This window comes from Staurois parvus, unplaced genomic scaffold (genome assembly GCF_062004578.1).
Source record: "Staurois parvus isolate SC_StPar_1 unplaced genomic scaffold, SC_StPar_1.0 ptg000636l, whole genome shotgun sequence".
Taxonomy (NCBI): Eukaryota; Metazoa; Chordata; class Amphibia; order Anura; family Ranidae; genus Staurois; species Staurois parvus.
In genome coordinates, this window is record NW_028318432.1 from 7,823,277 (window position 1) to 7,844,951 (window position 21,675).

Consider the following 21,675-nt stretch of genomic DNA (forward strand, 5'->3'; position numbering starts at 1 on the left):
AGTGGGGGGTGGAATAGTGCCCCATCGTTGGTGTCAGTGGGGGGTGGAATAGTGCCCCATCGTTGGTGTCAGTGGGGGGTGGAATAGTGCCCCATCGTTGGTGTCAGTGGGGGGTGGAATAGTGCCCCATCGTTGGTGTCAGTGGGGGGTGGAATAGTGCCCCATCGTTGGTGTCAGTGGGGGGTGGAATAGTGCCCCATCGTTGGTGTCAGTGGGGGGTGGAATAGTGCCCCATCGTTGGTGTCAGTGGGGGGTGGAATAGTGCCCCATCGTTGGTGTCAGTGGGGGGTGGAATAGTGCCCCATCGTTGGTGTCAGTGGGGGGTGGAATAGTGCCCCATCGTTGGTGTCAGTGGGGGGTGGAATAGTGCCCCATCGTTGGTGTCAGTGGGGGGTGGAATAGTGCCCCATCGTTGGTGTCAGTGGGGGGTGGAATAGTGCCCCATCGTTGGTGTCAGTGGGGGGTGGAATAGTGCCCCATCGTTGGTGTCAGTGGGGGGTGGAATAGTGCCCCATCGTTGGTGTCAGTGGGGGGTGGAATAGTGCCCCATCGTTGGTGTCAGTGGGGGGTGGAATAGTGCCCCATCGTTGGTGTCAGTGGGGGGTGGAATAGTGCCCCATCGTTGGTGTCAGTGGGGGGTGGAATAGTGCCCCATCGTTGGTGTCAGTGGGGGGGAAGAATAGTGCCCCATCATTGGTGTCAGTGGGAGGAATAATGCCCCATCATTAGTATCAGTGACACCAATGATGGGGCACTATTCCTCCCACTGACACCAATGACACTTAACTTGCTGACCCTTGCTCCAGCATGGTGCTGCTGCAGCCAGCATACCTGGTTGCAGCAGCACCATCAGCACGGCACACTTACCTGTCAGCTGTCCTTCTTCACTCCGGCCTCTCCCTCACTCGTTGTTCGCGGGGCCGCTCGGCTCCGCATCCTCGCAGGTGATTGGCCGCCTGTGTGCCTTTCCTGCGCTACAGTTCTGGTGCCCAATCACCGATGAGGAGGCGGAGCCGAGCAGCAGGAGTGAGAGAGTGGCCGGAGTGAATGAAGGAGCAGCGCTTCCTGGACTGGATCGTCGTGGAACTAGGACCTGAGCCAGGTAAGGTACAGCAGCCCCCTTCCCGCCCCTGTACTTAGTGTCCCTTCCTCGTGGAAAATACGCCCCTGCCGGCGGGCCGGATAAATGGCCTCAGCAGGCCGCATGTGGCACGCGGGCCGTAGTTTGAGGACCCCTGCCCTAGAGAATAAATTGGTGGGTTTTGTATTTCTTTGTCACATGGTATTTGCGCAATGGTTTTTCAAACGCAATTTTAGGGAAATAAAATATACTTTTTTGATTTTTTTTGCATTAAAAAAAAAACAAAAAAACATAGGTCAATTTGTTACGCCGAGTAAATAGAGACCAAAACATGCCATGCTTTAAAATTGAGAGTGTCTATGCAACGGTGACAAACATCGTACGATTTAATATTCATAGGCAATACTTTAAAAGCCTTTCCAGGTTACCACTTTAGGTTTACAGAGGAGGTCTGGTGCTAGAATTACTGCCCATGATCTAACAATCACGCAATACCTCACCTGTGTGGGACAAAATCGCTGTTTGCGTACGTGACCGACGCATGCGTTTGCCTTTGCACACCAGTACAGTGGGGCGGGGGAGGGTTGGGACATTTGAAATTTTCTTTTTTTACACTGTCTTTTTTTTTTTTGCTGTCACAAGAAATGTAAACATCCACTTTATGGAGGAATCTGGGGTCTTTGAGACCCCAAATCCCTCTCTGCACTTGAAAGCAATCAAAACACCAAGATCATCATTTATGATTGCTTCTAGATTTTTAAAAACGGTGCCGAAAGTTTCCAGAGGGGGGCTTGGGTTGAACATCCCCTCCCGCTGCTTGTATAAGCAATGGAGCACCTAGTAGCCACTCTGACTGCTTGTGCCGTCGGCTCTAAATAATGGTACCGGGGTGACAGCTGCAGAATCACTCTGGTAGAAGCACCGAAAGTCCAGCTATATTGTACATAGGTCAACTATATTTGTTCGTTACATATAGAGGCACTCATTCTTTTGCAGAACTAAACAATGGATGTTCTTTAGTACCATTTCTCAACAGCTGTGAATCAGTAAGACGACAAGGTGTCTGTGGATGCTAATCTCATCTCTCACACAGGCAATATACATATCTTGAAATTTAAAACAAAAACAAAAATATAGAACATGACAAAATATATACTAAGGATTTCAAAAATTTGTATAATTGATTTTATGCTTGGCATACAGTCAGGTCCATAAATATTGGGACATCAACACAATTCTAACATTTTTGGCTCTATACACCACGACAATGGATTTGAAATTAAACGAACAAGATGTGCTTTAACTGCAGACTGTCAGCTTTAATTTGAGGGTATTTACATCCAAATCAGGTGAACGGTGTAGGAATTACAACAGTTTGCATATGTGCCTCCCACTTCTTAAGGGACCAAAAGTAATGGGACAGGATAATAATCATAAATCAAACTTTCACTTTTTAATACTTGGTTGCAAATCCTTTGCAGTCAATTACAGCCTGAAGTCTGGAACGCATAGACATCACCAGACGCTGGGTTTCATCCCTGGTGATGCTCTGCCAGGCCTCTACTGCAACTGTCTTCAGTTCCTGCTTGTTCTTGGGGCATTTTCCCTTCAGTTTTGTCTTCAGCAAGTGAAATGCATGCTCAATCGGATTCAGGTCAGGTGATTGACTTGGCCATTGCATAACATTCCACTTCTTTCCCTTAAAAAACTCTTTGGTTGCTTTTGCAGTATGCTTTGGGTCATTGTCCATCTGCACTGTGAAGCAGCGTCCAATGAGTTGTGAAGCATTTGGCTGAATATGAGCAGATAATATTGCCCGAAACACTTCAGAATTCATCCTGCTGCTTTTGTCAGCAGTCACATCATCAATAAATACAAGAGAACCAGTTCCATTGGCAGCCATACATGCCCACGCCATGACACTACCACCACCATGCTTCACTGATGAGGTGGTATGCTTAGGATCATGAGCAGTTCCTTTCCTTCTCCATACTCTTCTCTTCCCATCACTCTGGTACAAGTTGATCTTGGTCTCATCTGTCCATAGGATGTTGTTCCAGAACTGTGAAGGCTTTTTTAGATGTCATTTGGCAAACTCTAATCTGGCCTTCCTGCTTTTGAGGCTCACCAATGGTTTACATCTTGTGGTGAACCCTCTGTATTCACTCTGGTGAAGTCTTCTCTTGATTGTTGACTTTGACACACATACACCTACCTCCTGGAGAGTGTTCTGAATCTGGCTAACTGTTGTGAAGGGTGTTTTCTTCACCAGGGAAAGAATTCTTTGGTCATCCACCACAGTTGTTTTCTGTGGTCTTCCGCGTCTTTTGGTGTTGCTGAGCTCAACGGTGCGTTCCTTTTTTTGAAGAGTGTTCCAAACAGTTGTTTTGGCCACGCCTAATGTTTTTGCGATCTCTCTGATGGGTTTGTTTGTTTTTTCAGCCTAATGATGGCTTGCTTCACTGATAGTGACAGCTCTTTGGATCTCATCTTGAGAGTTGACAGCAACAGATTCCAAATGCAAATAGCACACTTGAAATAAACTCTGGACATTTTATCTGCTCATTGTAATTGGGATAATGAGGGAATAACACACACCTGGCCATGGAGCAGCTGAGAAGCCAATTGTCCCATTACTTTTGGTCCCTTAAGAAGTGGGAGGCACATATGCAAACTGTTGTAATTCCTACACCGTTCACCTGATTTGGATGTAAATACCCTCAAATTAAAGCTGACAGTCTGCAGTTAAAGCACATCTTGTTCGTTTCATTTCAAATCCATTGTGGTGGTGTATAGAGCCAAAAATGTTAGCATTGTGTCCATGTCCCAATATTTATGGACCTGACTGTATATCAAGGGAATGCATCCTTTAATTCACAGTTGTGGAAACGGAACACCACGTTTCTTACCTCTATGGTATTAGTGATTTCTGAGGACTAATAACTATTCATATGCAACTATAGTGATGAAGGCGTTATTAACATCATCCTCCAGAAATACATGGGTAATCCCTGCCTGACTGACATGCTGGTATAAATGAAAAGGCTTGCGATAGTATTAAGACTCTTGTTAACCATCTTACCTTGTTCTTTTCAGAATTTTCGGCCACAGTTTTCAAGTGAGTACAAAGGAATTTGAGGGTTTGGTAATGATGTGTTGGCAAATCGCGGATCTAGAAAGGAAGGAAAAGCATGTCAGTAAAATACAGCAGAAGAGGAAAGATTAGATTTTATACTATAAACCTGAAGAATAAAAATACACATACAAAGCTGCAGAAATCTGATTTCTGTTTGGTTGCACAGAAATTCTATAATGCAGCTTTCGGCCTTGAACCCATTTAACTGCCAATACCTTGAAGGAAAGCCAGCCTGGTAATTATAAACATGAAAGTCCCAGCTGCTAGCCTCTCCTTAAAGGGGAACTAAAGGGAAAACTTTTTTAAATTTTGGATAGCGTAAAGGAAAGATTTAACCCGTGTCATTTTTCTGTCATCTGTGTCCAATTGGGGAGATTTCCCTTCTCTTCCTGCCCCATAGCTAAAACAGGAAGTGAGAGGAAATCCCTCTCACTAGGGTTACCAGAACTACTGTCCCAATTGGAAGATTTCCCCTCTGTTCTATTAACCATCTAAAATTTAGGATTTACTTTCAATAACAATACACAGAACCAGGGGCGGACTGACCATTCGAGCAATCGGGCACTGCCCGAGGGCCCGAGGTTAGTAGGGGGCCCCATGAGATGCTCCTGGTACCTTACATTGGCTTTTTCATAAGCTTTTTTGGGTGTGGGCGAGGACGAAGGGGCCCCATGATCCCCTATTGCCCAGGGGCCCCATGAGTTGTCAGTGCTCCCCTGCACAGAACACATAGGGTGAATTTTCCTAAGGGGACACAGACAGCAATAAAAATCTAGCAGGTGTTCCAGTCCCTCTCCACTCTAAAGAAAACGAAAAAAAAAAATGTGCCATTCGTTGTACTTTAAGAACACACAAGCTGCTTGTCTGCCATGATGACCTTTTAGCTATAGTGCTTTTGAGCCACTGGCCCGGAAGTGAACACATACGGCCTTCTAACTTTTTTGCTTTGCATTCTAGATCTGGGTCAGTGACAAAAAATACTAAAGTCAGTCGAACAGAAAACTAGAAACTCAAAGGAATGCTGCTGCTGACCTTGAATTGTCTGTGACTTTAATTTGCGTTATGCTTGTTCCAGGCAAGCAACTCAGAAGTAGACAGACAAGCAACTAGCATTTTCCTAAAGAGGCCATCAATGGCAGCCTACATTTGTCTCTCATGACAGGTGCACGTTAATACATGGAAGCAGTGAGAAAACACTCACCAGATTTCTCAGAGTTTTAAGCCTCTCATTGGGGTCTTCTTTGCGGTTTGCTTCAATAAACTCATTGTATTTTTCTGAAAAGGGAAAAAAATGGCTAAATTTGACAGGCTAATAAGGAAAAAAATGTAAACAGCAGCAAAATATTTCACATACGTGAATAAATGAAATGTAAAATATGTTGTTTCTGATTATACGTTAAAGGAAAACAACTTCTAAGGAAAGTCCCTAAACGGGTATTAAAGATTTTCTAAGCAGTGACTGAAAGGTGTGTGCACAGACAAGAGAGAACCACTAGGTGGCGATAAAGCAAGTAAAATATTTCTAATCGCTTTTATGTTCTAAAGGCAATTAAACCCCTTTTACCATCTACTGGCGTTAAACGATCTTTACCTTGTAATGGGTATGTTATAAACATAATACATTCCCCTTAAACATAATAAAAAAGACAGATATGAATCTTTTTTATAGCAGGTAAAAAGAAAACAGATCAATCATGCACTACTGTTCATAAAACAGAATAAGAAAACGTGGAAAGATGGTCAATTCTTACCATTGGTGAAAAGGGGTTCTGGCAGCTTTCGGAAAAATGACTTCAGGAGACTGCTGATTACATTCAAGTCTCTCCATTTCTAGCATAATAAACAAGACAAGTCAAATGACCTCTATGCCCCTTCCACACAAAGGTCATACATACTATACATAAAAGCCCATTTTCAAAGACTTCCAGACTACACAAGAAATGTGTTAAAAGAAGTATATTTACCTAGGTGAATGCAGCATCTCTCTCCTGCTGCTTCTAAGACTGAGTGATCAAAGATTGCGGATCATTCAGTTCTCGGTCTTCAGTGAACGGAGAGCCGTTGACTGTCAGTCACCACTCTCTGCTCTGCCCCTCCAGCGCTCACTGGAAGCCTGGGCTGTGGAGGGGGCGGGAGGGGCTGGCTCAGGTTCTCAGCGCCTTGCTGAGACTGAGCCAGCTGGCCGTCCAGGCATCTTGGTGGATCCCAACTATAAAGTCAAGATCAATCCAGAGTGATGTCAGCCAACAGAGTTCACAAGAGTGCAAAAGGAACTGCACACTCCTGTAATCCACAGCAGATGAAGGGCCAAAAAGGCTTTGATCATACCTCCCCTTTAAAACATGACTACACTTAAATTACTATTGGTAGGTGTTAAATAAATCAAAATGCAGCTAACTTCCTTCTCTAGTTGTCCCATGGAACAAAGCTGCCAGCTGTTACTTTGAAAGTGAACCTATGCAGCTGATACCTGCCAGAGACCCAAACCCCCATCTTTGTCTGCTGCTCTAAGATGAAGATTAAGCCAGCTATAGAGGAGTCAAAAACTGAATGAAATTTGTGCCGCCTGTCGAATCATTGTTTTGCATCATTTGTGTGCCAGCTGTGACACACAATTTCCGTGCAATCGAAGTGCCCAATCCAACCTGTTTTTTTTTCGTGTTTTTTTTAAATTAAGAAAAACTAAAACATTGGCTTAATCATATGAGCGATTTTCGTTTTTTGATCTACAGAACGTTTGGTTTTTGACTCGTCTATGACCAGCTTTACGAAGGGTTAAGGGTCCTCTTCTCCTTCCAGTGCTCAGGTCTGGTGACTCACTGCTTAGTCAGCAGGCACTGCAATGTGGGAGAAAGGAGAGAGATACATGCTCCCCTATACCCCAAAGAACCACATTTTCTCTGTCTAGGTTCTGGTGGACATGACACTCCTCTGACGTGTGCTTAAGTATCCAATCACAAAAGCTGAGCTCTGTCACATGGGTGCAGAGCAAGTGTGCAAAGCCCTAGATCATTTTCAACTGACTCAAGCCAACACAGGAATCTCAAATGACAGAACGAGGAGACGGAAGTAAATGTTCTTAAAGCGGATACGTATTATCTTAACTGAATACTTACATTAGTCCAGCTTGAACCAATGTAAGTATGAATATCTCTCATCTTCTGGGTCCTGCACCAAGGATGATGATGCTGCCCTTCTCTCCACCTTGTCCAATCATTTATTGCAAAAATACAAGGCATTCTGTAAATGGCAGCATTGCTGAACAGGTGGACCCCTAAGATCTGTGCAGTAAGGCAGCCGCTTGGCACAGGACCTGGAAGATCATGGCCAAACCTGGAGCAGCACTGAGTACTACAGTGATTGCCAGTTTTTACGGCAGTCCCACGAGTATGAAATATGCATACTTACATTGGTCCAGATTGGACTAATGTATTATTATAAAGGACTTCTATAGTGCCATGAGTTTGCACAGTGCTTTACAAAATGAAGTACAGTTAGGTCCATATATATTTGGACACAGGCACAATTTTAGTTTTTTTCAGGTATTTACCAAAACATATTCAAGCTATAGTTATATAATGGATATGGGCTGAAAGTGCACACTCTCAGGTTTAATTTGAGGGTATGTACATCCAAACTGGAGGAAGGGTTTAGGAATTACAGCTCTTAAGAATAGCCATCCCCCCTTTTTCAAGGGACCAAAAGTAATTGGACAATTGAATCAAAAGCTGTTTTATGGCCAGGTGTGGGCTACTCCATTATTTCTTCATCAATTAAGCAGGTAAAAGGCCTGTAGTCGATTCTAAGTGTTGTATTTGCATTTGGAATATATTGCTATGAACCTACATCATGCGTTCAAAGGAGCTGTCCATGCAAGTGAAACAGGCCATTGTAAGGCTTCAAAATCTAAACCAATTCACCAGAGGAATAGCAGCAACATTAGGAGAGGGCAAATCAACAGTTTGGTACATTCTGAGGAAAGAAGGCATTGGTGAGCTCAGCAACATAAAAAAAGGTATGGACGTCCATGGAAGACAACAATGGTGGATGATTGCAGGAACCTCTCTATAGTGAAGAAAAACCCATTCACAACATCCAGACAAGTGGACACTCTCCAGGAGGTGGACGTATCATTGTCAAAGCCTACAATCAAGAGAAGACTTCACGAGAGCAAATATAGACGGTTCACCACAAGGTGCAAACCATTCATAAGCCTAAAGAATAGAAAAGCCAGATTAGACTTTGCCAAAAATACATCTGAAAAAGCCAGACCAGTTCTGGAAAAGCATTCTTTGGACGGATGAACCGAAGATTAATCTGTACCAGAATGATAGGAAGAAAAAGGTGTGGAGAAGGCTTCGAACAGCTCATGATCCAAGGCACACAACGTCCTCTGTAAAACATGGTGGAGGCAGTGTGATGCCATGGGCATGCATGGCTTCCAGTGGCACTGGGTCATTGGTGTTTATTGATGATGTGACAGAAGACAGAAGCAGCCGGATGAATTCTGCAGTGTTTAGAGATATACTGTCAGCCCAGATTCAGCCAAATGCAGCAAAGTTGATTGGACGGCGCTTCACAGTACACATGGACAATGATCCAAAACACACTGCAAAAGCAACCAAGGAGCTTTTGAATGAAAAGAAGTGGAATATTCTGCAATGGCCGAGTCAATCACCTGATCTCAACCCAATTGCGCATGCATTTCACTTGATGAAGGCAAAACTAATGGCAGAAAGACCCACAAACACAGAACAACTGAAGACAGCTGCAGTTAGAGCCTGGCAAAGCATCAGAAAGGAGGAAACCCAGTCTTTGGTAATGTCCATGGGTTCCAGACATCAGGCAGTCATTGCCAGTAAAGGATTCTCAACAAAATATTAAAAATGTACATTTTAATTTATGATTATATTAATTTGTCCAATTACATTTGAGCCCCTGGAAATGGAGGGACTGTGTATAAAAATGGTTGCAGTTCCTAAAATTTGTACTTGATATTTATGTTCAACTCCTTGCATTAAAGCTGAAAGTCTGCACTTCAAATTCATTTGGATTGTTTCGTTTTAATTTATTCTGATGGCATACAGAGCCAAAAGTATGAAAACTGTGCCTGTGTCCAAATATATATGGCCCTAACTGCATGTAAGCATGCAATTAAGATCATACCTGGAATTTCAGCTTTAGGTGTGCTTACAGTATAAGCCTATTATTTAGCTTAATCAGGAAAAACAAACCCATTTACTTTGAGCTGTTCTTCCAAACTTGGGCTCTAATGATTACATTTTATCTACAAGACCACCAGCTGGTAAAATATATTTCTGATACACAACCCTACAACACAGTAGTTCTCTGTGGTAACCAGTGCATTTGAACAGGAGGGGCTTCAGTCTGGCAAGTCCTGCAAACAGTGGGATAAGGGTCCTTTTGGTGCGTACAAAGGTGCTATAGGAGGTGGCTGCTCCACTACTAAAAACCAGAAAACTAGCAGAAATCCCTCACATAAACTCACATCATCCTGCAGATCAATATCCGTCATTCCTTTGTTAAGTTCTTCTTGCATGCTTGCAATAGCTGCATTATTTCCAGGAACCCTGTATATGCCTGTGTTCTCCAGGCCTCTTTCCTCAACCAGCCGACAGCAGGTGTCCACTATCCATGGGATAAACTAAGAAGAAACAAATTGTGGTTAGCACAGGCCTTCAGCAAATAAAACGAATTCTGTAAAATAAGTTGGGAGTTACTTTGTTAGATTGTGCGGGGGGACAATCATCCAGTCGAACGCCAAAGGTGCCACCGCTTGAAGGTTTCTTCTCAAAAGTCTTCCTCATCATGTTATTAAAGCCTTTTCTCCATGTTCCTTTGTCTTTGGGTGGGCTGGTGTCATCTGTGAGTTAAAAACAAGGAGAATAAAGTTTATCTAAACCTACTGCCCTCACAAATGCAAATAATAATTCAATGATGAATGAGTCAAAAGATTAACAGAGAGCAATTTATGAGTCAACAGCGCGCTCGGTCATGGGAGAGCGGAGTCTGAGAGTCTCTTCAGACACACAAAGGCTCAGATCCAAGGTGGAACTCATGACTCAAACACAAGACTCCATCTTACAATAGAATCCATTTTTACAGGGAAAATACAGTCAATTCCTTGGCATCTCACCCTACCTAAAGACACATTTAAACTTGAAAGGAATGAAAAACTATGTAAACTGCAATAAGGAGTAGATTTTTTTTTTTTTTCTTTTTTGAGACACCCATGCTTTCCAAAAAAAAATAAATAAAAGGCAGATGAGCAGTTTAGCACCTGGCCATTTCATCGTTCACTGCAATAAGCCAGCCTTGGAAATGCGTTTTGGGTTGTACATATGGGTACATTCCCACGTAGCAGTGTTTGCTAAGGGCAGGAAAACAATCTTCAATTTTAGGAGTGTATGTCCAATACACAATATGGGGCTTTAGATGGATATTTGGTCTAAGGCAGGGGTGCTGCTGTGCTGAATGCAGAAGTTTTGGTGCACTTTCAGAAAGTGCACCACACCCATAACATATAATAGAAGTCTATGGCAAAGCGCAGCTAACCCGCAGGTGCACTACGCTGCATTCATTGTGCAGGTAAATTCACAGTGCATCAGTATGAAAGCAGCCTTCTAGGGGGGCTCAGGACAGTAAGGGCTTGTTTACATGTACGGTTTGGAGGCGGTAAAACTCCATAGTTGAGATGTGTTATTACCACCCCCCAGTGTAGCTTCACTGATCGCAATGGTGACCCTGCCCTATGCTGCAGGGGAACCGTGTAGCCTCCCTGTCACATTCTGTTTTACACTTGGATAGGAGGGGTGGCAGGGATGGCATGTACAGGAACCGAATCACTCTATTAACCGGCCGTGGGCACAATCAAATTAAATGGTTCAGAACTTCACATTTTTTATTTTGAATAGCAAAATGAACATTTACCTCCTGCAACCGCTGAAAAGTCAGCTTCTCCTTCTCTACCTCCTGCTGGCATTCAGCAGCTGCAGGAGGAAAATGTTCTTTATGTTACTCAAAATTTTAAATTCTGAGCCATTTCATTTCATTGTGACCGGTTACCAAATCACTTGGGTGGCCCCTGCTTTTCAAAAGGTTGCGGCCCCCTGGTCTAAGGGCACAATAAGTGTACATATTATTGCCTGTGTGGGGGAAGACCTTCCCAAAGGAAGAACTTGACAAAGAACTGAGTGCTGCAGCACTACAACCAACATTTCTAATTACATGGACATGCTCTTTTAAGTAAACTTCATAATTCAAAAACCACCTTTTGAAGATAGACTACAGCAAAACGTCCATTTCCCTTCCTGATTTGGTGTCATTGTAGCTCTCAAAGACAGGAGTCGTGTGTCAGACTTACATATTGATTTAACTGTAGAGCATATGAATTAATTTTAGCAAGGCAAAAGTTCTGAATGCACTCCTGACAAACCTTTAGTGAGCAGTTTGCGCTCGGAGTCCTGCTTGGGGGAGTGAGGACTCTGCAGCTTGGAATCTGATTTTGTGCCTAGGATATTCTGGAAACTTAGAGGCTGGCGGGTGGGCTTGGGCGAAGGTTCAGATTTGCTGATGGATGATCTGGTAAAGAAAACCGATTATGGTAAAGAAAACTTGCGTTACTGACAAGACAAAATTGGCTTTTTGACTTAATACTTACTTTGCTGTGTTGTAGCCGCCAATTCTGTTTAAAATATTCTCATTTGCTTTGTCTGTTTGCTGCAAGAGAAAAAAAAATAGCCTGACTTGTAAATGACCTAAAAATCCCCAAAAACCTCCAAAAATGCACTAGCAATATTTCTCACTAATTACCATGTATGCCAATTAAAGCAAGCCAATAGCAGGGAATCAGTATGTACTTTAAAGACATATGCCCAAGCCTTAGGAGAACTACAAACAAGGCAAGTGATCTTCCAGACTGCTTACTGAATTTTTATCGCCACCAAAATTCACAGTTTAGCCCAACTATAATAGCAATCATGAAAAAGAGAAAATGATGGTGTCACACATACTGATGGATACTCATTGACAAAGAACAAAACATAATTGGGGATTCCTGCTATAGAATTACAGCCTGGTGGTAGGGCAGAAATATAATACTGTAGGGGAAATCTTGCTATTGGAGCCTCACAGGTGCCAACGAGTTCTAAGAGGAGTTGGATGTTAATGATATAAAAGATAAGAGTGCCGTACCTCATCATCCACACTACAGTTCTCCCGTATGGCATTAATCCAAGCCAACATATCATCTCTATCTTCAGCCTGGAAGAGGTACTCATGATCGACAGTTATAATGCGAAATACATTCTTGCGCTTAGTTTCACTGTATGATATATCCGCTAAACATCCGCAGAGATTGATGGCATGCTCCTCTTCAGACTGGGAGGACCAAAGTCCAGCTTGATTCTTTTTGTCTTTGTGCAAATATAAAGAGTTGTTCCGTAATATGACATACATCTGTTTCCAGGGCTTCATGATTCGCTACAAACACAAGATACTGTTACTAATTGCACAAATGATCATCCAATGACACAATTCATAAGCTAGGTTAAATTCATATTTTCTGAGGCTAATAAGGAATGTATAGTAATTTTTAAATGAAGTCGCCTTTACTATATTCTGAAATTAATAACAAAAAGACTTTTCTTTTTTAATATTCTGTATGAAATTTTTTTTTTTACAAAACACCTCAAAATATGTATTTCAACTGTATTTAGCCATCTGCCCACTTTAAAGTGATATAAAAAGGCATATTTTTTCTTTTTTTTGCCTGCTCTGTGTAGTGGTTTGCACAGAGCAGCCCTGATCTCACTCTTTTTTGGTCCCCCACCAGCGCTCCTTGCCCCTCCCTGCTGTCAAGTGCCCCCCATAGCAAGCAGAAGCAGCTTGCTATGGGGGCTCCTGAGCCACTGCTCTGTCTCCATTCACACATGTGACTTGGCCCAGCTCTCTCCTCATTGGTTCTGATTGATAGTAGCAGGAGCCAATGGGTCCTGTTGTGGTCTAAGCCAATGAGGAGGAAGAGACCCAGGAGAGCTGAGGCTCTTGTGCACTGGATCGAGATGGGGCTCAGGTAAGTATTAAAGGGGCTGGGGTGGGTTGCTGCACACAGGTTTTTTACCTTCATGCATAAAATGCATGAAGGTATAAAAAAAAAAACCCTTTACAACTACTTTAACGGAAAACACTGCTAATACAACTCAAACTATGTGCTTAGAAGAAAATAACCAAACGTTTTCTTTAAAAGTCTAATCTACCTGATGCTAAACAGACATGAAATTCTGTCTGTTTCTTACCTTTCCTTTATCAGTGACAAGCTGTCGGAAAAACAAGTAACCCTCCTTGTTTGAATCGCTGAACACGTCAGAGGAAGAGCCTTTCCTGGACTCAGAGTCTTCAGAAGACTGTATGCTCTCTGGTGCCTGGAGAAAATAGTTTGCACAAAATCAATGAATGTGGAGTTGTCTGAATACTCAGGAAATATAATAAAGTCTGAGCTTACTTGCTGCCCTCTGGCAATTACATGGAAAAAAGGCAACTTATATAGATGATGGCTCAAGTAGCGTTGTACCATGTGGGTTAGATGATGCAGATGGCATAAGAGTTAACTTTATCTCTAAGGATACCTGTGATTGGTTAAATGGGTGCTGACAGACTATAAATTCAAAAAGAGTACAAATTGCTTTCATGTGTAATTCTTATACAAAACCATTCTATAGTTTTAATTTTTTCCATTTAGGTATAAAGGGTGTTTTTGAGATATGTATACAGATGATACCAAGAAGAAAAACATTTGTGGATCCTTCGAATAATGTAGCATGCACTGGTGGCACTATATAGACATCTGATATAGCTATCAAGCTACATTTGTCCATGACAAATGCAAATGATTCATGTATTATAGTGGATATTCCACTAGAGAGCATAATGCAGCCCTTCTATGCCATGAACTATCATGTGCATTTACCATAAGAACGCATGCTTACTACTATGGTTGGTGACCAGCCATAACTGGTTTATAATAAGATCTTACCCCTCTGGGGTCTGAAAAACTATACCCAAAGACAGAAATTTCTTAAAATATATATTTCCAAGAAAGAGTTGTTAGCTACGTAAAGCCGTCAGCTTATTAATTGCCAGGTTGGCATAGGCCAGTTGCTAGTGATGTTACCCTGTGGAAGTTGATGAGCTGTAAATTGCTGATAAATCTCCTCTGCAACAGGGTACAGTAAAAAGGTTTCCAACAGACTGTCTTCTAAAGTTATGCCTTGGTCACAGGAATCTCCCTTTGCCTTAACTTGACCCCTACAGAATGGCTTTGAAAATATTCCAGAAAGCCCATGGCATGCTTTTTTTTTAACACATAGTTCAAAATCTGGACATATATCACTGATCATCAGGCTTGCGTATCCCATCCTGATCAGCCAGAAAGTATTAAAAAACCTCCAACCACAAAGCAGAACAATTTGATTTTCACACGCTATGGTTAAGCGCTCCGTGAAGAAACAATTTACAGAAGTCCAGACACAACTTCGAAAGGAGCCATGCCTGCTTCATAAGTCAACACGAAAAGATAACCAGATGTCCACAGGCAGTCAGCAAACAAGTTAAACCCTACTTGGCATCCCTACATTTATGGTAGCAGGACAAATACTACAAAAAAAATATGTTCATTATGAAAAATAAAAATCAAACCTTGATGCCCTTTAAGCTGGATACATGTTTCAGATTTCGTCTGGAAGAAAAAGAGGATGTTAATACAGAGCAGGTTTAAGGTGGAAACAGAAGGAATGGGGAGAATTTAACAAACTTACACTCTCCCTTCCTCTTTATAGTCATCCAGACCCTCATCACACGATTTCGACCTCTCTGTCTTGGAGCCAGCATGCACTTCAAGAACACTAGGTCTTGTCGACTCTGAAATGAAATTGGTAAAAAAAAATAATGAAGCGTAACAGCTTGCAGACCTTTACTTATTTAACCCCTTTTACAGCCAGTCATGTAATTGATAAAAGCTATCTGCAATGAGATGCCTATTATACAATGGCTTTTCTGATTACCTCTCTGCCTGGTAGGGTTTGAATGTACATTCAACCTCCCTCACCCACCTTACAGCAATCCCTCCAGGTCCATGTGGGTACTGGGTGTTGTGTGTTCCATTTGGGCATGACGTCTTTTAGGGGCGTACCATCTTCAGGACTAAGCTTAGTTCTGAAGAAGGAGGTGTGCCCTCAAAACGTGTCAGCTTGCCAGAATGACAGGGTTCATTATTCAGATATGCAACTCCCACACTGAATGGCATCTCATGGTTTTATGTACTTTTATATCTTCCACTCTTATGAGTACCCATTTGCTTTGATTTGAGTTTTTATTAAATCTTTGGTAATGCACTAGGTGCTTGCATCCCCCTGTCTGTTTTGTAGTTTTTTACTGGATTCCCCCACCGGAGGAGGGCTGCATCAGCTAAGCATTCCTGGAAATGTTCATCCATTGTCATCTATGGTCTCATTGAACTGTGGCGGAACTCTGAGCACTGGGAGTGATTGTGAACTATGCGCTGCAATGCTGTGTGCTTTATCACAACAGTTTAGTTGCACTCGTGCAATGCCATTCATTCTGAATGGCACCTGAATGTATTTCCGACATTGGATCGCAGTACTAGACAATTCACTAACGTGTGTTATGCAGACAAGAAATGTTGCATGCACCTATTTTTGTTTACACTGCATCACATGCTGCACTATAACATAGTCCAAGGTGCATTGGTCTGCCATTCAAATGAATTGTTCTCAAAGACCCATTAACACTGCATGGCTTGTAGATAACCTCAGCTTCACCATTAAGGTTGCCAACCCAAACATGTGTCAACAAAACGATCCCCAAAAGATTGTGGTTTAGCCCTGTGGCTTAAATCACCCAATATTTTCCAATTTAGCTTACCAGTCTCATGAGAGAGATGACGACAGAAAAGAGGCACCGGGGACGTGGGGCTGGGAGGAACAGTGGTTATGGTAGGAGGAGGCTGTACAGATATGGAAATTACAGCTGAGGCAGGAATGTTGGCAATCTCATGGTCAATGCTGGGGCTGGTGGGTTCATCTGCAAAAAAGAAAAAAAAAAAAAAAAAGTTCAAAATCATACATAGGTCGCATCAAATGCATGGTTACCTGCTGAAAATAGAGCCATAACCATCTTGATTAGAACTATCACATTTACAACTACATCTCTACTAAATACTGCAAGATAAAACTCACAGGCTGTGCAGGTTAGCTTGATAAATGAGTGGAGACGGGCTGTTTATGCTCCAATCAGTAATATTTCATAAAAGAAAAGTACTGTGGGCTTCCATCATTTGAGTGACAGCCACCAAGGTCCCTGCCCAAATGTTCTCCCACGCAGCAGCTGTTACACATACAGCTGAATCATTCATTCAGAGATCTGTGATTGAATGAACTAAAAGTCCCATCTGCCACCGCTGCAAACAGATTTAGAGTTCTCAATGGAATACAAGTGGGGTAATCACTGCACTCGTAGTCCATGGACACTTCCTCCAGCTCTCTAACTGAAATGGAGACCATCTGTTGGGATTGCAATCCTTAACAGACTAATTTGCAAAAAAAAAGAAATGGATAGGTTTTTTTTTCTGCAAATATATATGTGAATTTATTATTTCTTTGTAAAAGGTGGAATTAGTCTTTAAAAGAATTACTGAACAGTAAAATCTGCAGAAGTCCAGAAGATAACTGTGTAATGATGTTAATGGCTTTAAACTAACTGGTTGCAAAGCCTTGTTCACAGGGGCGTATGCCTATGGATGCACAGGTGTTCTGTGAACTTCCATTCATATCAATTGGGATACAGCTGTTGCTCCCAATTTAACAGCCATGCAAGTGTGGATATATGGCCCCTAACACAGTGTGCATTCAGGGCTGCGCATGGCTGTCAAATTGGGATCAGAGGCTGTGTCCCAATTGACCTGAAAGGGACTGCCTCTACGGGGATGCACGGAACACCAGTGCATCCTCATGCACGAAAGCATGGCCTACACGTGGGCAGACATCAGAGGTATGCCTGTCTGAACAAAGGCTAAATGTTTTTTCACTGCCACATTACACACACAAAAAAAACGTAATCCACATAAAGGTCCATGTAAGGGCTGCTATTACCAAAACAAGAATAAAGCCAAATGATAGGCCTCATATAAAAGATTAAACACAAACAATTCTGTGAAAGAATGAACAAAAAATGAACAAATCTGAACCTAAAATAAACTCTTTTAGTTAAAGTGCATCTAAAACGGACATGTTTGTTGTTCTAGTTAGATGAGGAAAGGGTTGAAAGCCCATCAAGTTTTTATTGTAGAAATTTACCTTCTCTGTGTCCTACTGGCTATTGTCTCTGGCACTGAAAATGAGGGAAAATCTAAAATTTTGCCAAATAATTGGGTCAGAAATGTTCCAATGGGACACACGTTCCGGTGACAACTGTAAAATGCACCTCTGCCCAGACAACAGCCATTTAGAATTTATGACCATTAGGCTCCATGCACACTGGTAGCGTTAGCTGTGTAAAAGTCACGTTAAAAGTGCAAGTTTTTCAGCAGTTTTTAGCGTTTAGCCGCATTATTCCGCGTTTGTGGTTTATAGTGGTTTTTTTTACATACCAAAAAATTTCTTGCACAAAAAAATGTCCAAAAACACCGGTTTGCCGTGTTAGAGCATTTTTACAGCTAAAAAACTCCTCTAGAAATCCACTAGTTCTTGGATTTTTTTCCCAGCCAAAAAATGCTCAATAAAGCCTACGTGTGCATGGACACATAGGATAACATGCTGGGAAATTTACTGGCTGTAGAAAAAAAATATGCCAAAAGCCAAAAACAGCCGCTGTAAAAACGTCCAGTGTGCATGAGGACTAAAAGAAAAAGAAACCCATAACTTGCTGGACCCAACGGAGCACAGCTTTACTAAATGCAGATTACGTCCTGCCAATCTGACTTCTGTTTTTCACTGTATCACAAATGTTTTGGACTGATCTGAATTTATATAAACGGATTTGTTAAAAATAGGAATTGGCAAAGTCATTTCGGGAACGGAGAACAAAAGATAATATCTAAAACAGTGGCAGTAAAGTAGGAAGCCATGTTTTCCAAAACACTCTCATAGAGAAAACCAAAATCTGACAATTGGCTGCATATACTTGCACAATAGCAAAAATAGATTTGCTAGTTCACCTCCTCCTATACTGCGGCTACCTCACTGGCTTAACCAGTGACTTGATGACATTGCTAGCCATCAAGAATCTGCAGTGGCCATGTGCTGGTAGCTCAAACAGCAATATGCTTCACAACATTACCTGAACATCAAATCCATCAGTTTCCTAGATAGACACATTCATTCACAAGCCCTCACAATAAAAAAAAAGGCTACTCTCTTACCAAAAGAGTAGTTGATGCTCGGAACAGACTTCTGGCAGAGGTAGTGAGTCAGTGAATGTTAAGAGGACCCCAAGCATGGTTGGGATAAACATAAAGCTATACTGAGACAAAAAAAATGTAAAACCAATAAAAAACAATATATAATTAACAAAAAGTGGGCAGACTCCCTGGACATCTTGTCTTTTTTCTTCTGTCTCTCTTCAAAGTCAAACTCTAACCCAATCCTAAAGAACATCAAATATACAAAATGGCTTTACATGCACAGCTGAAACCGTCCAAAGCACAATTTTTACAAAGTATTACACATCAGAAAGGTATTGTGTGAGCAGAACATACCAATGCCATCTTCTACTAAGAGCTCATAGAAGTCATGACAGTCCAGACAAGCCCAGCAAACTCCAGTCTCCACAGCCAGCAATGCCATCCTACATGCTGTACCAGTCACTGACCCTTCAATACAAGTGCAGATGTTCACCAATTCATGTCAATGGAAGAAACAGGTGCCATCACTGTAAAGAACTATGCTACAAAGCTATTCCTGAGAAGTCAAAGTAGAAGCTCGCTAAGTAGTACAATGATCCATCTCCCCAGAGCATCCCCGGTGATTTCATCTTGATGTGTGAGGCTTCACGTCCAGTCCGGGGAATATTAACAAGCAAACATTTGTTCTAGGCTGTGCTGGAGATGCATTGTGCTTCTTTGATGGGTCACAAGTCGCTCTGTTTAAAGCTGCAGCATAATGCTGGTGTAGACAATGAGGAGCACCATGGACTGCAGCACCGCTTGGTACAAGACATTAAATAAGGAAATGAATTAAAACCGGACAGTTTTCCGAATTAATATGCATACAACTGCATGTTACCTTCCACTAAAAATCATAAATTACTAGCATTTCCACAATGTTAGTATGAGAAACACTCCAATATACTATTGTACTTTTACTCCAACATTAGACCAGGGGTCTCCATTCTGAACAAAGGTCCAGTTTACTGTCCTTCAGACTTTACGGGGGCCAAACTGTAGCCATTGCAAATAGAAAATGTCTCGGCATCAGTGGGAGGAAAAAATGCCCCATTTTTGGTGTCAGTGAAAAGAACTGTGCCCCATCACTGGTGTCAGTGGATGAAATATAACCCCAAGGCAAGCAAAGAGCCACACTTCAGAGACCACTGCATTAGACAAACCTACCTCACACCAGTGGTCAGTAACCACTCTGAAGGACTGCTGCATATTAAATGCCCCCTTAAAGCGGAGCTGGACCCAAAAGGGGAAGTTCCGTTTTAAAGACAAGTTGTTCTCCCCTCTTCTCTCCCTGTAGCCATCTGTGAAACGTGACAGGTCCCAGAAGACTACGGAATCATTCAGAAAGCGCAGCGCTACTCAAGCATGCACAGTGGGCACCCGGCTGTGAAGCTGCAGGCTGTCACAGCCAGGTGCCCACACTGAAGATGCCGGCGCTGGGAACACCGGGCTGGGGGGAGACCACCGCGGGATCGAGGGACAGGTAAGTGTCTGTTTTTTTTAAAAGTCAGCAGCTACAGTTCTTGTGGCTGCTGACTTTTTTTTTTACAGAGTGACAAACTCCGCTTTAAAGTATAAATCTGGTCATAGATGGGTGGATTTGTTTTTCTTTTTTTTGCAGTCAGCTAGGGGGATGAAGGAACAAAATAAATTCCCTGAACTATGCCCCCCTCCCCTCCTCCTTGGCAGAGATATTGTAAAATAATCGACTTCTGTCAAGCAGGGGTGGGAACACATGGATTAAAATTCCCTGCTGAACCGGTCAAATTTTGATTCACCTATGGCAAGCTTAACTCCAGCAAAAACATTTTAGTTAAAGTTGTTGTACACTTTCAAATGTTTTGTTGTTTGAGCTATGTATTAGTGTAGTTATATTTCTGGTGGTGTTTGTTGCCTTACCTTGTAATAATGGGCTCACACGTTGTGGCCGCAGTTTGCAGCGTAATGTCTGATCAAGTCCCTTATTGCCATGTTATAATCTGTTTAGTTTGTCCCTAGGGACAGACAACTCCTTATTTAGGGTCACAGCATCCAGTGCATGCCTTGCCATTTCTTGTGTTGCATCACAAATGTTAGTGCTAATGTGATGAAGCACTGCATTCTGAACACTCTTAATTGATATACCTGTCTGTGTCAGATCTAATTATTGTGCAGTTCTCACCTGCAGAGCATTAGACTGAGAGGCCCAAGTATTGTGGGATGTGTTTTCAAAGTGTTCCTTCAATTTTTTTTTTGAGCAGTGTAAACATCAGATCTCAATGGGGAAAAATATCATGCTGAATATCTATACTGATATGGACTGGGTAATGTGTTAGGAATATAAGTGTGCCCCATCATTTGATGGAAATGATCAACCTACAGGGGACTGAATTCAAGGACTCCCCGAAAATCAAAGTGAAAAATGCTCCTAATGAAACGACAGATGGGTGTCCTGGGGTATTTCCTCCCAGATCTGAACCAGGGCATCACTGAGCTCCTGGACAGTCTGAGGAGCAACCTGGCGGCGTTGGACTGACCGAAACATGATATCCCAGAGGTGTTCTACTGGATTTAGGTCAGGCGAGTGTGGGGGCCATTCAATAGTATCAGTTCCTTCATCCTCCAGGAACTGCCTGCATACTCTTGCCACATGAGGCTGAGCATTGTCAAGCACCAGGAGGAACCCAGGACCCACTGCACCAGCGTAGGGTCTTACAATGGGTCCAAGGATTTCATCCCGATACCTAATGGCAGTCAGGGTGCCATTGTCTAGGCTGTAGAGGTTTGCGTGCCCCTTAATGGACAGACCATCACTGACCCAACATCAAAACAGTCATGCTGAATGTTACAGGCAGCACCACATTCTCCACGGCTTCTCCAGAGCCTTTCATGTCTGTCACATGTGCCCAAGGTGAACCTGCTCTCATCTGTAAAAAGCACAGGGTGCCAGTGGCGGACCTGTCAATTCTGGTGCTCAATGCCAAATGAGCTCTATGGTGCCAG

The 21,675-nt window shown here is 42.5% G+C and overlaps 1 protein-coding gene across 4 annotated transcripts in view; it reads right to left on the reverse strand.

The window, feature by feature from the left end:
- ARHGAP21 (Rho GTPase activating protein 21) overlaps positions 1 to 21,675 on the reverse strand; it is a 275,502-nt gene that overhangs the window by 20,945 nt on the left and 232,882 nt on the right. For all 4 annotated transcript variants that reach the window (XM_089693776.1, XM_089693777.1, XM_089693775.1 and 1 more), the window contains 12 exons: positions 16,179 to 16,337; positions 15,053 to 15,155; positions 14,934 to 14,973; positions 13,535 to 13,660; positions 12,432 to 12,719; positions 11,899 to 11,957; positions 11,674 to 11,819; positions 9,959 to 10,101; positions 9,727 to 9,882; positions 5,969 to 6,047; positions 5,419 to 5,492; positions 4,164 to 4,253 (listed from right to left, as the gene is read on the reverse strand). In XM_089693776.1, coding sequence (XP_089549902.1) covers positions 4,164 to 4,253; positions 5,419 to 5,492; positions 5,969 to 6,047; positions 9,727 to 9,882; positions 9,959 to 10,101; positions 11,674 to 11,819; positions 11,899 to 11,957; positions 12,432 to 12,719; positions 13,535 to 13,660; positions 14,934 to 14,973; positions 15,053 to 15,155; positions 16,179 to 16,337 — 1,463 coding nt within the window. The remainder of the gene's footprint in view (positions 1 to 4,163; positions 4,254 to 5,418; positions 5,493 to 5,968; positions 6,048 to 9,726; positions 9,883 to 9,958; positions 10,102 to 11,673; positions 11,820 to 11,898; positions 11,958 to 12,431; positions 12,720 to 13,534; positions 13,661 to 14,933; positions 14,974 to 15,052; positions 15,156 to 16,178; positions 16,338 to 21,675) is intronic.